Consider the following 21,536-nt stretch of genomic DNA (forward strand, 5'->3'; position numbering starts at 1 on the left):
CTTTTGTAAACAGTTACAAGTGGTTGCAATAGGCAACACTATTTTAAACACAATGATGCATTGAGCTCAATGGAAGTTTCAAGTTATTTGCAACAGATTACTTTTAGGATTACTTTTGGAATTCCAGGACTGGATCCTAGATTCAGTCCTGGGTCAGTACTTAGAATCAAGTGATGAAAGTCGACTTAATTACTGTGATGATTTTTAAACAATATTTTGCTATTTTAAAAGTTGACACTTAGAAAATATTTCATAGAAAACAGTCAATGATTCCCTATGGAAGAAAATTCAGGTTACAGGTACAGTATGTTCTCGTTACTTTTGTAATCCAGTACTGGGTACCTAGACTCGGTACTGGGACCTTTATCCAAAACAGGTAAGTAGTAGCGTTTTCAGATATTATACGATTTTTAAAGAATATTTAAAGATTGCAGAATTTGACACTTGAGAAGCGGTTTCACCTCTGCACGTTTCCAGTTGTCTGGGCAGATGACAGATCTGAGGGAGGAGTTGATTGTCTGTCCTAGTTTGGGTGCGATGACAGCAGTGGCCCTGTGGAAGATGTGAGGGGGGCAGGGGTCGGTTGGGGCTCCTGAGTGCGTCTTCTTCATGGTTGAGGTGATGAGCTCGACGGACGCGGGGGCCCAGGCTGTGATGGTAAGCTTCTCGGCGGTGGTGGGAGGTGTGGTGCTGTCTTCTGCTGGCTCGCTGAAATTGTCGTAGAGGGCCTTGATCTTCAGGTGGAAGTAGGAGCTGAGTTTGTCGCAGAGTTCCTAGGAGGGTGTGATGCCCGTGGCTTCGCAGGTGGGTTTTGCGAACTGCTGAATGACGTTGAACAGTTCCTTGACATTGGATGCGCTGGTCTTGACTTTGTCTCTGATGAAGGTCCTTTTGGTGTCCCTTATACGCTGGTGGTAGTCCTTCAGGGCGCTCTTGTGGTTGTTTCGTGCTTCTGTGGTCTTCTGGTTCCGCCAGGTTTTCTCCAAGCTTCTGCAGGAGTGTCTGGCTTCATGAAGTTCGGTGGTGAACCAGGCGGCCTTCAGCGGGTGTTGTCTGGCGGTGCAGCGGAGAGGTGCCAGCTTGTCGGCGCAGCAGGAGACCCAGCGGTGGAATTCCCTGGCTGCAGAGTTGATGCCGGTTGTGGTGTTGGGGGGCATCTTGGAGGAGGGCGGAGTTCAGGTGTTCTTTGGTGACCTTACCCCAGTTCCGTCATAGTGGGCGCGGGGCGGTCTTGGGTGCGGAGGTGGTGTTGAATGTGAAATGGACGCAGTGGTGGTCCGTCCAGGGGGGCTGGGTGGTGTGGCTGAAACGGATGTTTGATCCTCCCGCGAAGATGAAGTCGAGGGGGTGACCCGCTCTGTGGGTGGGAGTGCTGAAGAGCTGTTTCAGTCCTAGGTTGGCGAGGTTCTCGAGGAGAATGGTGGAGTCGGGGTCCTGGACATTCTTCAGAAGGTCAGGAGGAACTGGCCCGGGTCTGCTCACTCTGCATCTTCCATAATGCCAATAAATCAGAGGTTACTCCTGCGGGTACTGTCTTCGGCGGCGTCAACCCTCCATGTCACTTCTTTCGTTGAGGCCATAAGCCCTGTCACATCTCTGCGCATAGTACGGGAGCTATGTTTCAGTTCAGAGACACGGTATTCAGCTTTAGGAACTCTCTCTGAGACTTTTCGTAGATCGTGGCGTAGTAATGTGACCTCGGAGCGTATCTCTGCCATCTTCCCCTTCAGGCTCTCTCTAGATGCGTGGATCGCTTGTATGGCCGCGTTGTCTGGGAGGGGTGGGATACCGCCCTCCGCCCCTGTTGACATGGGGAGCACCCTAGCAAACCAGTCCAGCTTCTCCTGCCTCGACAACTTAGGCTCCTTATATCATCATAGGCAAACCAGTGGGCGGCTGTAGGCAGACGTTGTCCCCACAGCAACACTATCAGCGTCCGCAGGGCCGCCAGACCACTAGACGCAGGAGTGGTATCCAAAGCGCAGGAGAGGGGGCTTGCAAACCACCTCTTCTCTTTAGTTATGTTTGTCTGGAGTTTGAGGTATCTTGCAGCCTCCTTTCCCAAAGCACGGGCAGTACCAGGTCCGGTGAGGACTCTAGGCGAGGCGGGTGTCAACCTTGTGACGGGCACTCCAGCTTGTAAAAAAACAGGGCCTGCGTGGGTCATGAAACGCCGGACTTTTGTACCACCTATCGTGGCCACTTTGGAGATCAACCCGGAAGGACTATGTGCCACTCCTACATGGATCAGTATGTTCTATGCCAACCAAGCCAGTCTGTGGTTTTGCTGTTATACACCCCTAGGGTCTTTGTCCCGGCAGCGCTCTCGACTTTCACCCCGGTGGCCCACACGTCTTAAGTAGAAACCTGGTGAGGGAGGGAGAAAAGGAGTCCGACTCCGGGGCCTCAAAGTTATGGCTAGTTGTCCTGAGCTCCTAAGCCCACTTCACATCCTCAGACTGGCAACCCCCGGTCCGTATTGCCGCAGCTCTTGGGGATATTCCTGAAGATCAATGAGGGTCGGATCAGCCACAACCCGGACCGGCTGACGCAGCCGCTGGTACTGGGAGAGGGATGCAGGCTCTTAATCTGGTGCTGCAGCGGGCCACTCCCGGTGTCGTTATCCGGATGCGGAGAGCCAGTCTGTCCCTCGCGGCTCCCATCCAACAAGTCCACTCTACCTCCGGGTGACGGGGCTGGCACCTCTGGTGGTCAGGCACACTCCACTCCACTTCAAGCCTCAGGAGCACGTAGTTCACACACCTCCGTCAGCTGGCACTTAGGCGAACCGCGAGAGTGCGCTCACCCCCTGTCCCCCCCCTGCAGCGTCGCAGACTCCTCGCAGAATCGGCACGTCCCATCAGTCTGCTCCGGCGGGGCACCATCTTGGGAGATGCCATGCGGGACATGGCCAAGAGTCGCAGGAGCTCCAATCTCGGCAGAAATCCGCTGCTACTTCTTCATAGGACATGTTTCAGCTTCAGCCCAGCATCCGATCACTATTTGTACGTTGCTAGGGCGTCAGGGGACAGGCTCAAGAACAGGATTTGGTTGGGACCGGAGGAGCAATGAGAAACGCCTCTACTCGGCCATGTTGCTGGCCATATTTACTGTATTCTTTAACCTCCATCAAATCTAACAATGGAGCCAATGCCCATGCGCAATATCACTAATAGTTGGAGTCACTAGACCTTGTGACCTGAAAAGACTTCCTTCGAAGAAAAACAAGTTGTACACATCTGCGCCCAACATTAGATGATGGAAGTATGCACAGCATGTGAATCTAGAGCCCTACATGCCATGAACGGATGCTTAAAGGGTAAGTAACATTTTCCTTTTGTGGCTATCCTGAAAATATGGTACGCCTTTAGACCTCTGTCAGACCAAGGACATACCAATGTAGAGGCCTGGCACAGTGGCCGGATCAGCTGATTCTGGAGCGGGGGTACATGGTTCGATCCCCAGTTCCTGCGGCAGCTAAGTTCAGCATCATGTGACTCTGGGAAATAGCTCACTTAATCTCCCTGACGGCCCCCAGCAGCTTGAAACATTAAGGGGTCATATGTTTGCGGTCTACAAATAGGAATTATTGTTATTAGAATGTACTTTCAAAAACAAAATTCACAAATGTAGATAATTATCAAGTAAGGGTTAACAGTGTCCAAAAGAATAGAACAGCTAGTTCAAATATTAGAAGCCAGTTTTGATGACAACACAAATATGTAGTGGGACAAGAGCCCTCCGGGAGTTTTCTATTGACAAGCAGAGCATCTGTTTTCTTCTTGAAGGTGGTAAAAGAGTTCTGAGGGGAGAACTTTTTATTTACATTACAGCATCTGACAAGTAGGTTCGATTGAATATAAATCTTTATAGAAGTTGCAGGTCCTCTTTAACCTAACTGCACTTGTCACCTTTTCGTAAACATGTGCTTGTAGCATTTAGGCTCCTGTAGTGCACATCATGATCTCATCTTATGTCTGTCTTTTTGCTCTCTGCACTGTTATGCCTTATTTCATATGCCAGGGTAGTGAAGCCATTCCTCTTTAAAGTGCAGGTTGTAATCGTTGGATTCTTAAGCATGATTATGTTTTGTTTTTCCGCATGTAGCACTCTGATGAAGGAATGTTGAAGTGGTTTTAATGTGATCTGTAAATATTCCAGCTGGTAATGAGTTTCTGGATCTGCTTAATTCACACATTTGGACATAAAGTGGGGGAGATTGAGTGTGATTTTAGGCTGTAGAAACCTGTGTAATTTATTCTTATTGTAGCTTTAGACAGGTAGGAAATCTCACTTGGAGACTGGCATCACTTCTCCTCTTTCCTTGCAGGTGGATATGATCACACTCGCTGAGCAGATAATTGAAGCAACACCAGACAGGATCAAGCAGGAGACTTTCAATTCCTTGGATGGACCCCTGAAGGAGCGCCAGAGCAACCTGGCTCTTAGCAAGACCATGTCCTGGCTGGCCAGCTATCTGGAGAACGTGGACCAGTTACCCAGCCTCTCCCAGCACAGGTAGGGATTAGGCACTTTCTGGGTGGGTGGAGTTTGCAGCTCACTCACTGCAGATCACTGGACATTTTCCCTAAGTGGTGAATCTGTGAGCAAAAATGACCATTGGAACCTGAAGAGATGAGAATGGTTTGGTGGGAAAGCAGTTGTAGCTCTATTGAGGTTTTTCTTGGTCATTGAATTCTACTTGCTTCCTCTTTTGCTGTTCCATCGCCTTCTGGGCAAAACAGATGTAACCAGTGTAATTTCATGCTCTGTAGCATGTGTGGCTGTAGATACACTTTCTTTGCATACTTCTGCATCTAGTGTTTGACTCATACATTACAAGTTGTTTTTCCTCTAAGAAGCTTTGAGTCAAGGTATGTGGAGTAGCTCCTCCCTTAGTCCACAATGTGCATGTGCGTGGGCACCGACTCCATTGTTGTTTTTTTTTTTCTGCCAGCAGGTTCGGATGTGTTAAACTGCACCTCTGAATCAGACGTGCCTGCCCGCAGCGACTTCAGGCCGTTCTTCAGTTGCGGAAAAAAAAAAAGAAAATGCGAGACAGTGGCTTATGAAGCCTCGGAGAAAGAGGATGTACGCTCTTTGGAGTTGACATTGGCAGGACCACGTACAAAGAAGACCTTGAGGTTGATGAGTATTACTCTCAAACATGGGTTAAAGACAGAAACAACCCTACTTCAAGGCAGAGCACTGTTCCCGAGAAAGTCTGGCATTGAGCCTCAAAATGGCTAAAAAAGAAGGCCTCCAGTCCTCAGTCTCTGGTCAGGTCTGAGATAAAGATTTGGAGCAGAGACACCATCCACACCCTACTTCAATGCCTTCTCGGTCAAAGGACAACGAACCTCCTACTTCTGAGCCGGAAAACACCACAGGCAAGGTCTGACCCGCATCAAAGCTGAAAACTCTGTGCTGATCACCAAGAGCTTCAGAGATTGGCGGAGTGGCTCAAACCAGACAGAAGCATTTCTTTGTTCATTCTGAGACCGGTAGGATTTTGGAGAAGCCTACTGTTCGAGGCATGTGAGCTGTAGATCACACACTTAGCATAGATCGCCATCTGGTGTTGGGCCCAGATGTTTGCATTTGTTTTTGCCCTTGAATAGTCTTTGGAAGTCACGGGATGGGTGACTCCTCCTTTGGACTATAGTGCGCATGGGCATCGGCTCCATCCCCAGATAGTTTTTTTCCGCCATCGGGCTCGGATGTGTTTGTCACGCTCCAGTTCGGAACCGTTACCGATTCCACTTTCGACGCGCAATCCTTCACCCTTTCGACGGTATTGTCTCGATCGCGAACCCTAATCGTCGCGCATCTCTCCAAATCGAAGTCCTCGATTCCGATCGTCGACAAAGGCCTTCGGGCCTACCTGGGCCTTGGCTTCTGGCTCATGGAAAGGACGCCGTTCAAGAAGTGTCCTCAATGAGGGTCGAAGTTTCCCCACACCGATCTGCATGAGATGTGCAACCTCTGCCTTTCACCTGAGCACGAGGCCAGAGACTGTCCAGCTTGTGCCTCTTTCCGCTCCAAGAAGACCATTCGGGACCGACGTGCTTGAAGAACCATGTCTCGCTCGTCGACATCCATCCCCGACGACATCTTCCAAGAGGGTGTTGACGTGCCGGAGCGAGAGTGGGTTGAAGAAGGCCTAGTCAGCGCCTCAAAAGCTGATCACTCTGACGTCGAAGAGATCACTCCGGCGCAGAGGGTCGTAAGTTAGAACGTCGACCCCGACCCCCTCCCTACACCATCGAAAAAGGCTTCGGTCACACCTTCGCCTTCGGGCCCAGGTGCACATCGACAGACTGATTCCCATGCCCCGCCCTCGGGCCCAGCAAAGAAGTCTACAAAGCCTTCAGGCAGCTCGGGCTCGAGTGAGCCTGCACTCGGTACCGAAACACAACCACCGTCACCTAAAAAGAAACCGCCCTCCTCCTCTGTGCCGACAGCTGCTTCCACATCCAAGCACACGGCACCAAAACCCACAAGCACCGACTCGTCGACACCGAAAAGACATTCGGAGCCGAACAAAAAACCACTCCCGAAGGGTTCGGATTCGGAGCCAAGGAAAGTTCCCCAGGCCACAGAGACTGTAAAAACACATGGTTCCAAACCAAAACAACACAGAACCACTACAGAGTCGATGCCGAAGAAGCCTACGGAATCGAAATGCTCAGCACCGATAGACCAACCTCCAGCAGAAGAGCTGTTCACACCAGACCCTGCTCAAAAGACTCTAATAAGAGATCCTAAAACTTGTCAATTGACTCTTAGTTCTAGGAAAAGACCACTAGATGCGCCGGCAACGGCTCCACCCCCTAAAAAGAGGGACTTTGCCACATCTCCTCTAAGAGTCCCTTCTCCAACTCATCCTCCACCACTTCCTCCTCCACCTCCCCCTCCACACCGTTCCCCTACACCATCTCCTGCACCAGTAGACGATGATGACACCTTGGATGACATGGGGGAGGGTCCGGACGATGTGCCACTAGGGGATCCTAGTCCACCTTCTTCCCCAGACCCCTGAGATGATTATAACACGCCAGATGTCCCTAATGTTCCACAGGATGACATCTACCCCTCCAGGCCTTCCCATCAGAGGACACCATGGGCTTTAATCAGCTCGTCCACAGAGCTGCCCATTACCACGGGGTTGACTTGCATACAGACCCCATAGAGCAGGATTTCCTAATAGATACATTTGACACCACTCAAAGGTCCACCTCGATACTACCTATGCTTAAAGGGATTATTAAGCATGCACCTGAAGTCTTTAAAGATCCTGTTTGGCCTCGAGTTATTAACCCCAGGATCGAGAAAAAATATAAAGCGGCCCTGCTGACCCAGCTTACATTAAAGGCCCAGTACCCTTAGACTCCCTGGTAGTTTCCAATGTTAGAACAAGGGCCAATTCTCAGACATCAGGTGACGCTGCACCACCCGACAAGGAGTCTAAACTCTTGGACGCCTCTGGCAAAAGAACAGCCTCACAGGCGGCAAACATATGGCGCATCGCCAACTCTCAGGCGCTGTTAGGCAGGTATGATAGGGCACATTATGATGAACGCGAGTCCATAATGTAGCACCTCCCAGATAAATACAAAAATGGTGCCAATGAGCTCATACAGGAGGGTAAGCTTATCACCAACACCTCCATCCGTTGTGCTCTCGACGTGGCAGACACCGCCTCCAGAGCTGTAAACACAAGTGTGCTTTGGGGTAGGCATGCCTGGCTACGCATCTCAGGTTTTAAACCTGAGGCTCAAAGTTCCATATTCAACCAGCCATTTGATCAGGAGCACCTATTTGGGCCAAATGTAGATTCAACCCTTGAAAAGATGAAAAAGGATACGGACACAGCTAAATCAATGGAAGCCTTGCAGTTGCAAGCTCCCAGACGTTCCTTACGTCGCTCACCTTACAAGGGCACCCCCAGAGGCTACTCCTCAGACAACCCCTCCACCTCTTACAAGACTCCCGCCCAGTCTACGTTTACCAGAGGTTACCAAAGAGGAGGCTACAGAGGCAACAATAACAAAGGCAGAGGCAAGACCAACAATACCAGCTCTGCCTCCATCCCTACCCAGTGACTTTCCTCCACTTCCCCCAGACCATTCCACACCAGTCGGGGGAAGACTTCAACAGTTCCTGCCTGTCTGGACCAACATCACTACAGACAGATGGGTTTGACAAATAGTCCAATCAGGTTACTGTCTGGAACTTACTTCTATCCCCCCCCCCCCCCTCCCCACACACATACCACCCAAACATCACCCAATGTAGTCAGAACACTTATCTCTGCTAAAGCAGGAGGTAATCTCCCTCCTACAAAAGGGAGCAATAGAACCAGTTCAACAAAAAACAGGAGTTTACTCCCTGTATTTTCTCATACCAAAGAAGGATGGCTCTCTAGACCTGTACATACAATCACACCACTTTCCCACGGTTACACTACAGCAGGTCCTTCCTCTTCTTTCACAAGGCGATTTTCTTGCTACTCTAGATCTCAAGGACGCCTATTTCCATATTCCCATTCACGCAGCTCACAGGAAATATCTAAGATTTGTAGTGGACGGCCAACACTATCAATTCAAAGTACTCCCTTTCGGAGTCACAACAGCACCATGGGTATTCACCAAGTTTCTAGCGGTAGTGGCAGCCCATCTAAGGAGACAACACATTCACGTCTTCCCAAATCTGGACAACTGGCTCATAAAAACCAGCTCATACAGTCAGTGTGTACATCACACTCACACCACTATTCAACTACTCCACAACTTGGGGTTCACAGTAAACTACGCAAAGTCTCATCTACAACCATCCTACATACAACAATACCTCGGTGCCACAATAGACACCTCAAAGCATTAGCCTATCCCAACCCAGCCAGGATAGCAAGCATGCAAGCTCTCATAACCAAATTTCAGCCTCAACACTCTCTCCCAGCACGAGTGTTCATGCAGCTAATAGGGATGATGGCCTCTTGCATACTTATAATACCTCATGCAAGACTCCAGATGCATCCTCTCCAAGAGTGCTTAGCACGCCAATGGAACCAGGCTCAAGGTCAGCTAACAGATCTGGTGTTGGTTGACAGTCGCACTCATCGATCTCTGCAATGCTGGAACACTAAAAACCTTTCCAAAGGGCGAACGTTCCTAGAGCCAGTTCCACAGATAGTCATGACAGCGGAGGCATCGCTCTCCGGCTGGGGGGCGCACCTATTACATCACACCATGCAAGGCAGGTGGACTCCTCAACAAAAGTTACTCCACATCAACCACCTGGAGCTACTGGCCATATTCCTAGCCCTAAAGGCTGTCCAAAAACAAATATCAGGCAAAGCTGTCTTAGTCCGCACAGACAACATGACAGCCATGTACTACATACAGAAACAAGGCGGGACACACTCTCTGCAGCTCTCTCAACTGGCACAGAGCATATGGAGATGGGCTATACCCCAGAACATCTTTCTCTTAGCTCAACATGTCCCAGGAGTCCAAAACACCATAGCCAATCTATTAAGCCGTCAAACGCAACAGATTCACAAGTGGGAAATTCATCCATAAGTTCTTCAGCCATTCTTTCAAATGTGGGGGCAACTAGGGATAGACCTCTTCGCCACGCACGAAAACGCCAAATGCCCAAGCTTCGCCGCCAGGTATCCATTATCCAAAGGCAATGCGATATGGATGAATTGGTCAGGCAGATTTGTGTACGCCTTTCCACCTCCCCCACTCATTCCAATGGTGGTGCGCAAACTACAGCAGCATGCACTGTCTCTCATCCTAGTTGCTCCAACTTGGGCCAGACAACCGTGGTACACCACATTACTGGAACTGTCTGTAGTTCCGCACCAAAAACTACACCTCCCCCCACGCCTCCTAACCCAGAACCGTGGAGAGATCAGACACCTGGACCCAGCTCAGCTGAACCTTGCGATCTGGTTCCTGTGGTCTTCGAATTTGGTTACCTTAACCTTCCCCCTGAATGCATGAACGTCATTAAAGAAGCTAGACGTCCCACCACTAGAGCCTGCTGTGCAGCCAAGTGGAAGAGATTTGTAATATACTGTCATACCAACAACCTCAATCCCCTAGACCTGTCTATCCAGCACATCATAAGTTACCTACTACATCTCCAAAGGTGTAACCTAGCCTACACATCTATTAGGCTGCACCTCGCTGCCATAGCATCCTATTTACAAAATAGACACCTATCACTTTTCATAGTGCCTGCCATCAAAGCCTTTATGGAAGGCCTCAAAAGGATAATCCCCCCCAGGGTACCACCCTCACCTGTGTGGAATTTAAACATCATTCTCACAAGACTAATGGGTCCTCCCTTTGAACCTCTACATAAATGTGAGCTCCAGTTTCTAACACGGAAAGTGTCTTTCCTAGTAGCTATCACTTCTCTTAGAAGAGTTAGTGAACTGCAAGCGCTAACTATTCAGGAACCTTTCCTACAAATCCATCACAATAAGGTTGTTCTCAGAACCAATCCAAACTTCCTCCCTAAAGTCATTTCTCCTTTCCACCTCAATCAGTCTGTAGAGTTGCCAGTGTTCTTCTCGCAGCCACAGACAGTCGCAGAAAGAGCTCTTCATGCCCTAGATGTCAAAAGAGTGTTGCTTTATTACATTGAAAGGACACAACCTTTTCGTAAGACCAAACAACTTTTTGTGTCATTCTCACCACCACGCAAAGGCAACCCCATATCAAAGTCTGGGATAGCTAGATGGATTGTTAAATGCATACAAATTTGCTATCACAAAGCAAAACGTACTTTATCTGTTCCTGCTAAAGCCCACTGTACACGAAAGATAGGGGCTTCAGTGGCATTTTTAGGGAACATTCCCTTAGATGACATCTGCAAAGCAGCTACATGGTCTACACCGCACACATTCACAAAGCACTATTGTGTAGATGTGCAAACAAAACAACAGGCTATTGTGGGCCAGGCTGAACTCAAAACACAATTTCAAACTACTGCAAAAGGTACTGGTGGTCGCCGCTAGGCATGGGTACTGCTATACAATCTATGCTAAGTGTGTGATCTGCAGCTCATATGCCTTGAACGGAAAATGCTACTTACCAGTATGCATCTGTTCTTGGCATGTAGAGCTGCAGATCCACACACGCCCACCCGCCTCCCCGGCTACCTTTATCTGTTCCAGTACTATCTTGTTTAGATACAGCATACATGGGCATCTTTATGTCTCTTACAAAACTCCATCATTTCCCTGCTGGTGAAAAACAGTCTGAGGATGGAGCCGATGCCCATGCACGCTATAGTCCAAAGGAGGAGGCACCTATCCCATGAATTCTAAAGACTTTTCCAGGACAAAAACAAGTGAAAACATCCGGCCCCAACACCAGATGGCGATCTATGCTAAGTGTGTGGATCTGCAGCTCTACATGCCAAGAACAGATGTATACTGGTAAGTAGCATTTTCCTCTGTTTCCAAGCTGCCTCTCATTACAAAAAAGAGGAGGCTGACTTTTAACTTCAGCACCCACCCTGTAAGAAACGCAGGGACCAATTAACTCCGACTCCACATCAGGCACCAGCTGCTTCACCTTTAACACCATCCCCACAGCCACACACACCACCACCACCACCTCCTCTACCATCAAGGCCATCAAGGCCAGTCTCACCACTGTTATTCTCACTCCCCCACACAGGGCCACCAGAGTTCTCAGAAGGGTCACTCCACTCCTTCTCAGATCCATGCAGCCTGTATTGGATGAGGGGGCCCATATAATCAGCCCACATTTGGAGGGGGGAGGATAACCCATGGGAAGATTACAGGTCTGACCATGCTCCTAAGGATCACATTCTAGATCCATACCCTGTGAAACTGTTGCCACTGGATGCCACTACAGAGAGTAGCTTGTCGCCATAAGGTTGCCATGCACGTAGTTACAGATGAGGATGACTTTTTGTTTGAGACCCTCTCTAGGACTGAACGTAGTGTTCAGTTCTTACCTATGCTTAAGGGTATGCTTAGGTCAGTCCCTAACACATTTAAAATAGGAGAATAAGGATTGTCCACTCTCACTGGATGGATATCACTCCACTTGTGTACTTGCGGCAGTCCAGCAATGCTACTGCTTGGAATTTCATATTACCCCATTCATTATACCACCAAGTCAGTGGGAGTTCACTGAGCATCACCTCACACTTTTACAGGGGGAAGTTCAAGCCCTCCTTCAAAAGGGCACCAAACAGCTGGTACCCATACACCAACAGAGAATGGGCTTGTATTCAATGCACTTTCTTATTCACAAAAAGGACCGAACCCCACAGCTCATCATGAAACTCGGTCTGCTCAATCAATTCATCCTGTCGGTGCACTTTCACATGACAACCTTGTAGGACATCATCCTTTTGGTTCGATAAGGAGACTTTATGACAGTGTTAGACCACAAGGACACCTACTTCACACTTTCATCACCCCACCCCTCTCCAGTACCTCTGGGTCTTGATTAGTGGACAGCACTAGCAGTTCACAGTTCATCCCTTTGGGGTTACAACAGCCCCATGGGTCTTCACTAAGTGTCTGGCTGTTGAGGCTGCTCTTCTACAGAGAGCGGGCATTCACATCTTCCCTTATTTCAACAACAGGCTGATCAAGAGCAGCAATTGGGAGCAGTGTCTAGTACACACTCGGGCACCGCTCAATATTCTACACCATTTAGGGTGTACGGTAAACACTAAGAAGTCCCACCTACACCCTCTGCTGATATATATTTTTTAGGATCAGTCCTAAACACTATTTCGAGGAAGGCACACCCCAACCAGCAGAGGGCGGTAGCATTCCAACACCTGCTCCCTCTTTTTCTGTCTACTAGCCCAATACCAGTAAGGGAATGATGGCATAATGCACAGCAATTGAATGGCACGCCCCATTGCAGTTGCAGCAGTGCCTCTTCAGACAATGGTCACAAGCGGAGGATCAGTTTGAAGAGCTAATGTTGATAAAAGCGAGCACTCCACGCACTCTACATTTCTGGGAGAGCACAAATCTGTTGCTAGACACACCTTTCTTGGGCCCTCTTCAGCATGTGACTATTACCACTAATGCATTGCTCATAGACTGAGGCCCACAACGGTACGACATAACTGTCCAAGGCACATGGACCCTACTCAGCAGAGCAGGCACACCAACTACATGCTGTTACTAACCATTTACCTAACACTCAAAACCTTTTATTCACTTGTACGTGTCAAGGAATGTCCTTATGAAGACCTACAAAAAGTCAGCAGTGTATTACATACAAAAACAAGGGGCCAGATAGCTAGAAATGTCTGTCAGCCCCCACAGGAAGCTTCCAATCTGTCCGGACCGTCTCACTGAACATCAGGGCATTACCAGACACCCGGACTCAGTCAACTAAATCTAGGAATTTGGCATCTGAGGTCTTAGAATTTAAATACTTAACCTCCCAGAGGAGGGTATGGTCATATTACGAGAAAGGTGCAGACTTACCACATGTGCATGCTACACTGTGAAGTGAAAGGCTTTCGTCCACTACTGCCTTGCAAACCACGTTGATCCTTTTAATGTGAAGGTGCAGGAAATGTCCTACTGCTTACATCTGCAGATGACATGGCTAGCATATACTTCCATACGTCTTCACTTAGCAGTTGTCGCCGCATGCATGCAGAACATGAAGCACACAACCCTTTTTAAGATTCCTGTGGGTAAGGTTTTTATGATGGGACTTAAGAGTCATACCTCCCACAAGACCTCTAGTACCAGTTCCTTTCATGGAATGTGGCTTTTCTTGTAGCTATACCTTTCCTTAGGCGTATAAGTGAGTTACATGCTCTCACTGTTCAACAATGATTCATTCAAACACAGGGTGCAATCCTTCATCCCAAGTTCTTACCTAAGGTCTCCTTTCCATTTCAATAAGACTATTGCACTGTCTGTTTTCTTCCCTAAACCTGATTCTGCTATGGATAGAGCCTTGAACGTGCTAGGTGTGAAACCTTTGGGGCACTCGTATTATATTGCTAAGACAGTCTTTCTGTTAGACTAACCACCTCTTTGTTGAAGGCATTGCAAAATAGATTGCAATGTGTATCCAGCCTCCTTACGCTAAGGCTGTAAGAGTGCTTTTTGTACCTCCTAGGGCAAACTTCATGTAAGAAAAAGGCTTCCATGACCTTCTTGGGTAACATCCCCGTAGCTGATATATCTAAGGCAGCACCATACACATTAACAAAAATTTTGTGTGGATATATTAGCGCATCAGCTAGCTATGATTGGCCAAATTGTGTCAAGAACCTTATTTTGAACAACTGCTTTATTGACCCACTAACCACTGCTGAGAGGAAACAACTTTATAGTCGATGCAAAGCATGTGTATCTACAGCCACACATGCTACAAACAGAAAATGTTACCTTGTAAGCATCTAGTGAAAGTGTGTAGTGCTGTAGATTCACATGCACCCTCCAGCCTCTGCCGAAGGCTGGCAGTGGTTGCATGTGTGTTTTTAAAAAAAAAGATCAAAATACATGATTTAGCTAACAACAATGCACAGGGCACATCTACTTACTCTTATGCTCCACTGCACTCTCACCCACTGTGCAGTAAACAATCTAAGGGTGGAGTTGGCACCCCTGCACATTGTGAATTCAGGGAGGAGTAAACCCACGTCCAGTGACTCAAAGTTTCTTAGAAGAAAAATAGCCTCTAATATCCAAGTCCAACACTAGATGGCAGGCATATGCAAAGCATGTGAATCTACAGCATTACACACTTTAAACACATGCTTGCAGGGTAAGTAACCTCTTTCTTACTTCTGCTTGATAATTAGGGCTTCATTTTGTTAAATTAATCCTACTTAATTACTACTTTCAATCATTACAGTATCCTTCTAGGCACTTTCACTGACGGCATCTCTGAAGTGCTTGTCTCTCTCCACTGGCGGGTGAGCAAACCCACAGTTAGCTACACTTGCATGTTGTGCCTCTTCACTTATTCCATCTGAGTTCTTTTTGCAATGTGCAGAGTAAGTGGTTTACTCATCACATTTAGAGCCACATTGGGAAACTGCCCTGTCTTGAGTAATGTTCAGATAGTGAAATGTGGGTTCAGTTAGGAGTGTCCGCTCATGCAACGGTTTTGCCAATGCATGCCACATGTGCAGCATGACCTGTTTGAGTCAGTGATTCTCCTTTTCTTAAGTACATGCTTGATGTTGATGGCTCTTTAGAGTTGATGTGCCCATCTAGTCGACTGAATGGAACAGTGTCATCCATTATTTATTTAGTCCGTGAGTCAGTAAATACAGGGTTTCCTTTCAAGGTCAGATCTGTCCATTGTAAGTCATAAAAGCTTAGGCATGTTTAAAATGGAGGTAGAGGAGTTGCAGCATTCTCCGGCCTGTGTTATGAAAGGAAAATGGAGTCATGTCAGGCAAATGTGTTTCTTTTACTTTGACTCCTGCTGCATAGCCTGTTCTCTAGTACCCATTCTCTTTACATCAGTCCCCTGTAAGCAGAAGCTGAAGAATATGCTTTTAAGGTGCAATCCCTAGTGACTGAGCAGTTGAAGGGTCTCCCCGTACAGTTGGCCCTCAGTGAAGTCTAGCAGAGCCAAGATACTCCTCTGCAGCTGCTGGTAGATTTGATGTGAATGTTCAGAAGTTCTTCATTGGAGGATGAAGTGGATTACTGCACGCCATTTCCTCTGGGTGGAGCTGAATCATGCGCTAAGGGCAGTGGTAGACTGAACACCATGGGCTTTGGGTGAAGGGGTTTTATGTGCTTAGTGAGGTGGGAGACTAGACACTGCTGACTTTGGTGAACGTGGTTCATATGCCCTGGTGATAGACTGCATACCATTACCTTTGGGCGAGGTTGATTGATGTTCTCAGCTCTGTGATGGTGGAAGACAAGACACCGTGGGCTGTAGGTGGAGATGATTTGTACACTCATTGGGAGCTACACTAGAGATGATGGCATTTTTGTGGAGGTGATATAAATGCTCGTAGCCTTTGCTTTGCCGCCCACCTTGTATGGTAGTAGATACCATGCGTTTTGTGGAGCAGCGATTGATATGCTAGTGAGCCTAATAGACTACATACCATGGGCTTTGTGTCAAGATGATATAAATGCTCGGCGAGGTGGTAAAGTTGACACCATGGGCTTTGGGTAGAGGTACTTGACATGCTCAGTGGGGGTAAACTTCAAATTATGGGCTTTGGGTGGAGGTGATTTATGTACTCTGTGAGATGCTACACTAGACACTGCTGTTGTGGCATTTATAGTTAATATTACAGAAGTCACAGCCTTTAAAACTACCATTTGTACAAAGCACATAATGTAGCTTCACCAGATATATAACAGCACCGTCTGTTTAGGCCAGGATAACCTTCTGTTTCAGAAAGCACACTTTGGCAGTTAAGAGCCAATTCATTACGAAGCGTAGTGCATTGGGAACTTAAAACGTGACCACTTCATCCCCTCTTGTGATTTCACAAGTATGTGGGCACATTTTTCATAAATTCATCAAATATTCCAATAGTGGAGAACCAATGTTACAACTGAGCAACCTTTCCTTCTCTTTTGTGATATTTCCTGTCATATTTCTGAACACTGAATAGATCTGCAAGCTCATTCCATTCATACCAGGAGGGCAAGGAGGACCAGAGAATGAAGAAAGGTGGACTCTTTAACTGGCAGCTAACCAAGCAGATATCATAGAGATACTTGGCGCACTTGGGCTATTTGTTTTTTACTGTGCATGTAGCCAGGAGGTTTGTGCGTACTGATATCCAGCTAGCTGCCCCGCAAATTCTAGTGAAAAAGACATTTGACGGGCGATCAATTGTATCTTACAGTCCTTAAATTCTAAAGGGTGTCTTATTAGAAAATTGCCTTCCAAGAAAGGTCCCGAAAAGTTGATCTGACCTTGGGAACAAATAATGTGCTTGTGAACTGTGTGAATCAAGTGTTCAATTACACAAAGCAGTGGGTATTTTTATAAGAAAGCTTTTCTTAAGACCTTTGAAAACAATCTTTCTTCGTTGGAATTGTAACAAATGGGTTTGGTAAGGGATCTCCCTGTATGCTGTACTAGCTTCAAAATTAACTTTAATTGAAGAAAACTGAATACCAGTTCTTGTTAAATGTAGAAGATAAGGCAGTGGCAGTTCTTCATGGCACATCTTGAAATTAATGGATTTCTCCAGGCACCATCAGCAGAATCTTTCTCATTTCAATATCTTTATACTCTTGGACAGATATTTTGCCTCCTTTAGAACATTCTATTTTCTGGCTTAACATCTGAATACCAAGTCCAGCCTTGGGTGCTCGGACTGGAGTTGTGCACTGCTTGTTTGTGAGAATGGGACCGACAAGTATGCTGGGGGACATTACTCTTTGAAGCAAATGCAGGTCCCACCCTTTTCCATAGAAGGCAGTCACAGTGCCATTTTGTTTTTATTTGGGACACTTACTCAAATATTGCATATTTTATTGGCAATATATAACTGATTCTCAAAGGGCTCTTTCCATACATAAATATTCCTTCTGGCCAGGGTATCTGAGCACATCTGTTATAGGCATTTGAGTAGAACAGATGCTGAAGGGGTATTCCTGAGGGTTTAGAGTGCATGAACAGTGGTTGAAAAGCCAACAGGGAGGAGCGTGTATAGGTCTGTACTTGGGGCTTCTGAGCACCCATAACCAGTCCTTCTCATAGTTAGAAAGTCAGGTGTAATGTTCATCTCCTTCAGGTTGTCTCTGTGACCACATTTCAAGTCAGGACACCTTGTAAACAACAGTTCTGGTATGTATTTCTTTATGCAGATTCCCTACCTAATTATCCTTTTAGGCATCAGACTAGTGCTCCTCAGCAGTGTCACTCCAGGGCAGCCTGGTGGCACCTTGCAGCTTCACCCTCGAATCCGCCTCTGGACACAACACCAAAGTATATCAAGCACCACCCTACATGTTGGTGTCAGATCCTCCTGTTACTTGCCTCATTGCTGTGGAAGCAGAGCTCTCTTTCAGTGCCTCTGTGCTGAAATTGCTTAGCATTTAGAGAACGACTAGTCTCCTTCATGTTTTAAGCCTTGTCACAAACGATCCTTTTAGATCTACCAAACAGCTGTATGTGCTGCTAAGGATCCAGAGCTCATTGCCTGTGGCCTGCAATTCTTGGACTTCAATGCACCCGAAGGCCAAGACCTGTGACCTGTGAGAAGACACATAAGCAGCCTCTTTTTCCCACAGGTAAATCAACTTTAAGGTTCTAATCTAAAATAAATGTTCGAGGCATATGAGCTGCAGATTGTACACTTAGCATAGATCGCCATCTGGTGTTGGGCCCGGATGTTTGCAGTTTGTTTTCCTTCTTGGACAGTCTTTGGAAGTCACGAGTTCGGTGACTCCTCCTTCGGTCCGTACTGCGCATGGGCTTCGGCTCCATCCTCAGATTGTTTTTTCCCGCCATCGGGCTCGGATGTGATACTTCGTGCTCCGGCTTCGAACTTCTACGGTTCCAGCCTCGACGGAAAATCCTCGTTTCTTCGAGTTTCTTCATCATCATCTTCATCTCTCGAAGCGGCACTTTCTCCATCCCGTACATCGGCACCGGCCTTCGGGCCCTCCTCGACTCCGGTCCCGGCCGATGGAAAGGACTCCGTTCAAAAAGTGCCCAAAATGTGGGTCTAAATTTCCCCACACCGACCTCCATCAGGTGTGTAATTTTTGCCTCTCTCCAGAACACGAGGCCAGAGACTGCCCCGCCTGTAAGTCTTTTCGATCGAAAAAGACCATCCGAGATCGAAGAGCTCGACGCACCATGGCGCACTCATCGTCTGCAGCTCCACCGGACATCTTCGGAGACGGCGCCGAAGCTTCGGGGCAAATACACACCGAGCAGGAGGAAGACGTCGTCAGCGCTTCCGAGGCCGAGGACTCCGACGTGGAGGACATCACACCGGCGCAGCGGGTCGTGAGTACTGTGCCCCCTCCCACCCCCGCGCCCAAAACCAAAGAGACTCAGGTTACACCCTCGCCTGCTGGCCTGGGCAAAACCAAGACCAAAGCTTCTATCACCCCACCTTCGGGCCCGGTGTCGAAGCCTCCAAAGTCTCACGGCAGCTCGGGATCGAGCCAGCCGACGCCCGGTGCCGAAAAACAGCATCCGGCACCGAAGAAAGTAATATCCAGCTCGACTCCGAAGCCACCGGTGCCGAAGCCTGGACTCTCGGCGCCGACCAAACACAAACACAAATCAGTCGGCACCGACGCTCCGGCGCCGAAAACTCCCTCGACGCCGAAAAAACCGGAGGCCCCAAAAAAGCATGGCGCACAGAAACCATCGAAGCCCTCGGTTCCGAAATCATCGGTGCCGACGGACGATTCGGCACCATTGGCTCTGTTTACACCAGACCCTTTACAAAAGACTCTGTCCAAAGATCCAAAGACTGGGCTATTGACTTTAATTATCAAGAAAAGACGCCTTGATACTCCGGCTCCTCCTCCACCACCCAAACGGAAGGACTCTGCTACTTCTCCCCTCAGAGTGCCCTCCCCACTACCTCCTCCCCTGCCTCCTCCACCTCTTCCACCCCCTCCCAGGTCTCCGCCACCTTTACCTCATTACTCTCCGACCCCGTCCCCAGATCCGGACGACGGGGACCCGGACAATTACCCGGCGGACGACCCAATGGATCCCACTCCACCGGGGACCCCAGACCCATGGGAGGATTACAATAACCCTGATATACCCGATATGCCTCAGGACGACCTATACCCATCCAGGCCGTCTCCTCCAGAGGACTCCTTAGGGTTTCATCATTTAGTGCAGAGAGCAGCACACTACCATGGGGTGGACATGCACAGTGAACCAGTGGAAGACGACTTCTTACTGGACACATTTGACATACAGGACAAATCCACATCTATTTTACCCATGCTTAAGGGTGTCACCAAGCATGCCGCAGAGGTGTTCAAAGACCCTGTCAGGGCCAGGGTACTAAACCCTAGAATAGAGAAAAAGTACAAGGCGGCACCCACAGACCCTGCATACATTAAGGGCCCTGCTCCCTTAGATTCCCTAGTTGTCTCTACAGCGAGAAAGTGGGCTAACTCCCAGTCCTCAGGAGAAGCCCCACCGCCAGACAAGGAATCCAAACTCCTAGACGCGTCTGGCAAACGCACCGCCTCTCAAGCTGCAAACATGTGGCGCATTGCAAACACACAAGCGCTACTTGGGTAAACTAATTCCAAACACCTCCATTAAGTGTGCCCTCGATGCAGCCGACACTGCTTCTAGAGCCATAAATACCAGTGTCCTGCTTCGTCGCCATGCCTGGCTCAGGATCTCAGGGTTCAAGCCTGAAGTCCAGGCGTCCATACTCAATCACCCCTTTGACCAACAAACTCTCTTTGGGCCAAAGGTAGACGAAGCGTTGGAAAAGATGAAAAAGGACACAGACACAGCAAAGTCTATGGGGGCACTCCAAACACAAGCCTCTAAACGTTCCTTTCGACGCTCCTCCTTTCGTGGCACAGGCAGAGGCTTCTCCACCGATAGCGCCTCTACCTCCTACAAGTCCCCTCCTCAAAATACCTTTTCAAAGGGCAACCAAAGGGGTGGTTACAGAGGCAACAACAATAAGGGCAGGGGCAAAACTAACACCACCCGTTCTGCCACCCCGCCCACACAATGACTTCCCTCCACTCCCCCCAGACCATCCCACTCCGGTCGGGGGCAGACTACAAAACTTTATCCACGCATGGGAGTCCATAACATCGGACAAATGGGTGACCCAAATCATTCGGTCAGGGTACTGTCTCGAGCTAACATCTACCCCACCCAATATCCCACCAAGGCACCATCCAATGTCTCAAGAACATTCCACACTGCTCAAACAGGAGGTACTCTCCCTCCTCCAAAAACACGCTATAGAGCAGGTCCCCGTCAATCAGCAAAATCTAGGGGTCTACTCCCTATATTTCTTAATACCAAAGAAAGACGGGACCCTCAGGCCCATTCTGGACCTCCGGCCTCTAAATGCCTACATACATTCAGACCATTTCCACATGGTCACCCTACAACAAGTCCTCCCGCTCCTCTGTCAGGGAGACTTTCTCACAACCTTGGATCTGAAAGACGCATACTTTCACATTCCAATACACCCCTCTCACAGGAAATACCTCAGGTTCGTGGTGGACGGGCAACATTACCAATTCACGGTTCTCCCCTTCGGGGTCACCACCGCACCACGGGTGTTTACCAAATGCCTAGCGGTAGTAGCAGCACACCTCAGACGTCAACATATTCACGTCTTCCCTTACTTAGACGACTGGCTGATAAAAGCCGCGTCCTACCACCAATGTGTGCAACATACAAACAGCACCATCCAACTGCTCCACCAGCTAGGCTTCACGGTGAACTACCAAAAGTCCCACCTCATACCATCTCACACAAAGCAATATCTCGGGGCCACTATAGACACCTCCAAAGGTATTGCCTATCCAAACTCAG

At 48.3% G+C, this 21,536-nt stretch overlaps 1 protein-coding gene across 4 annotated transcripts in view; it reads left to right on the top strand.

Annotated features, from left to right (window-relative positions):
* Positions 1–21,536, top strand: part of CAMTA2 (calmodulin binding transcription activator 2) — a 1,245,102-nt gene that overhangs the window by 968,851 nt on the left and 254,715 nt on the right. For all 4 annotated transcript variants that reach the window (XM_085638475.1, XM_085638477.1, XM_085638474.1 and 1 more), the window contains exon 17: positions 4,331–4,518. In XM_085638475.1, the coding sequence (XP_085494601.1) occupies positions 4,331–4,518 (188 nt within the window). The remainder of the gene's footprint in view (positions 1–4,330; positions 4,519–21,536) is intronic.

This window comes from Triturus cristatus, chromosome 12 (genome assembly GCF_964204655.1).
Source record: "Triturus cristatus chromosome 12, aTriCri1.1, whole genome shotgun sequence".
In the NCBI taxonomy this organism is placed as follows: Eukaryota; Metazoa; Chordata; class Amphibia; order Caudata; family Salamandridae; genus Triturus; species Triturus cristatus.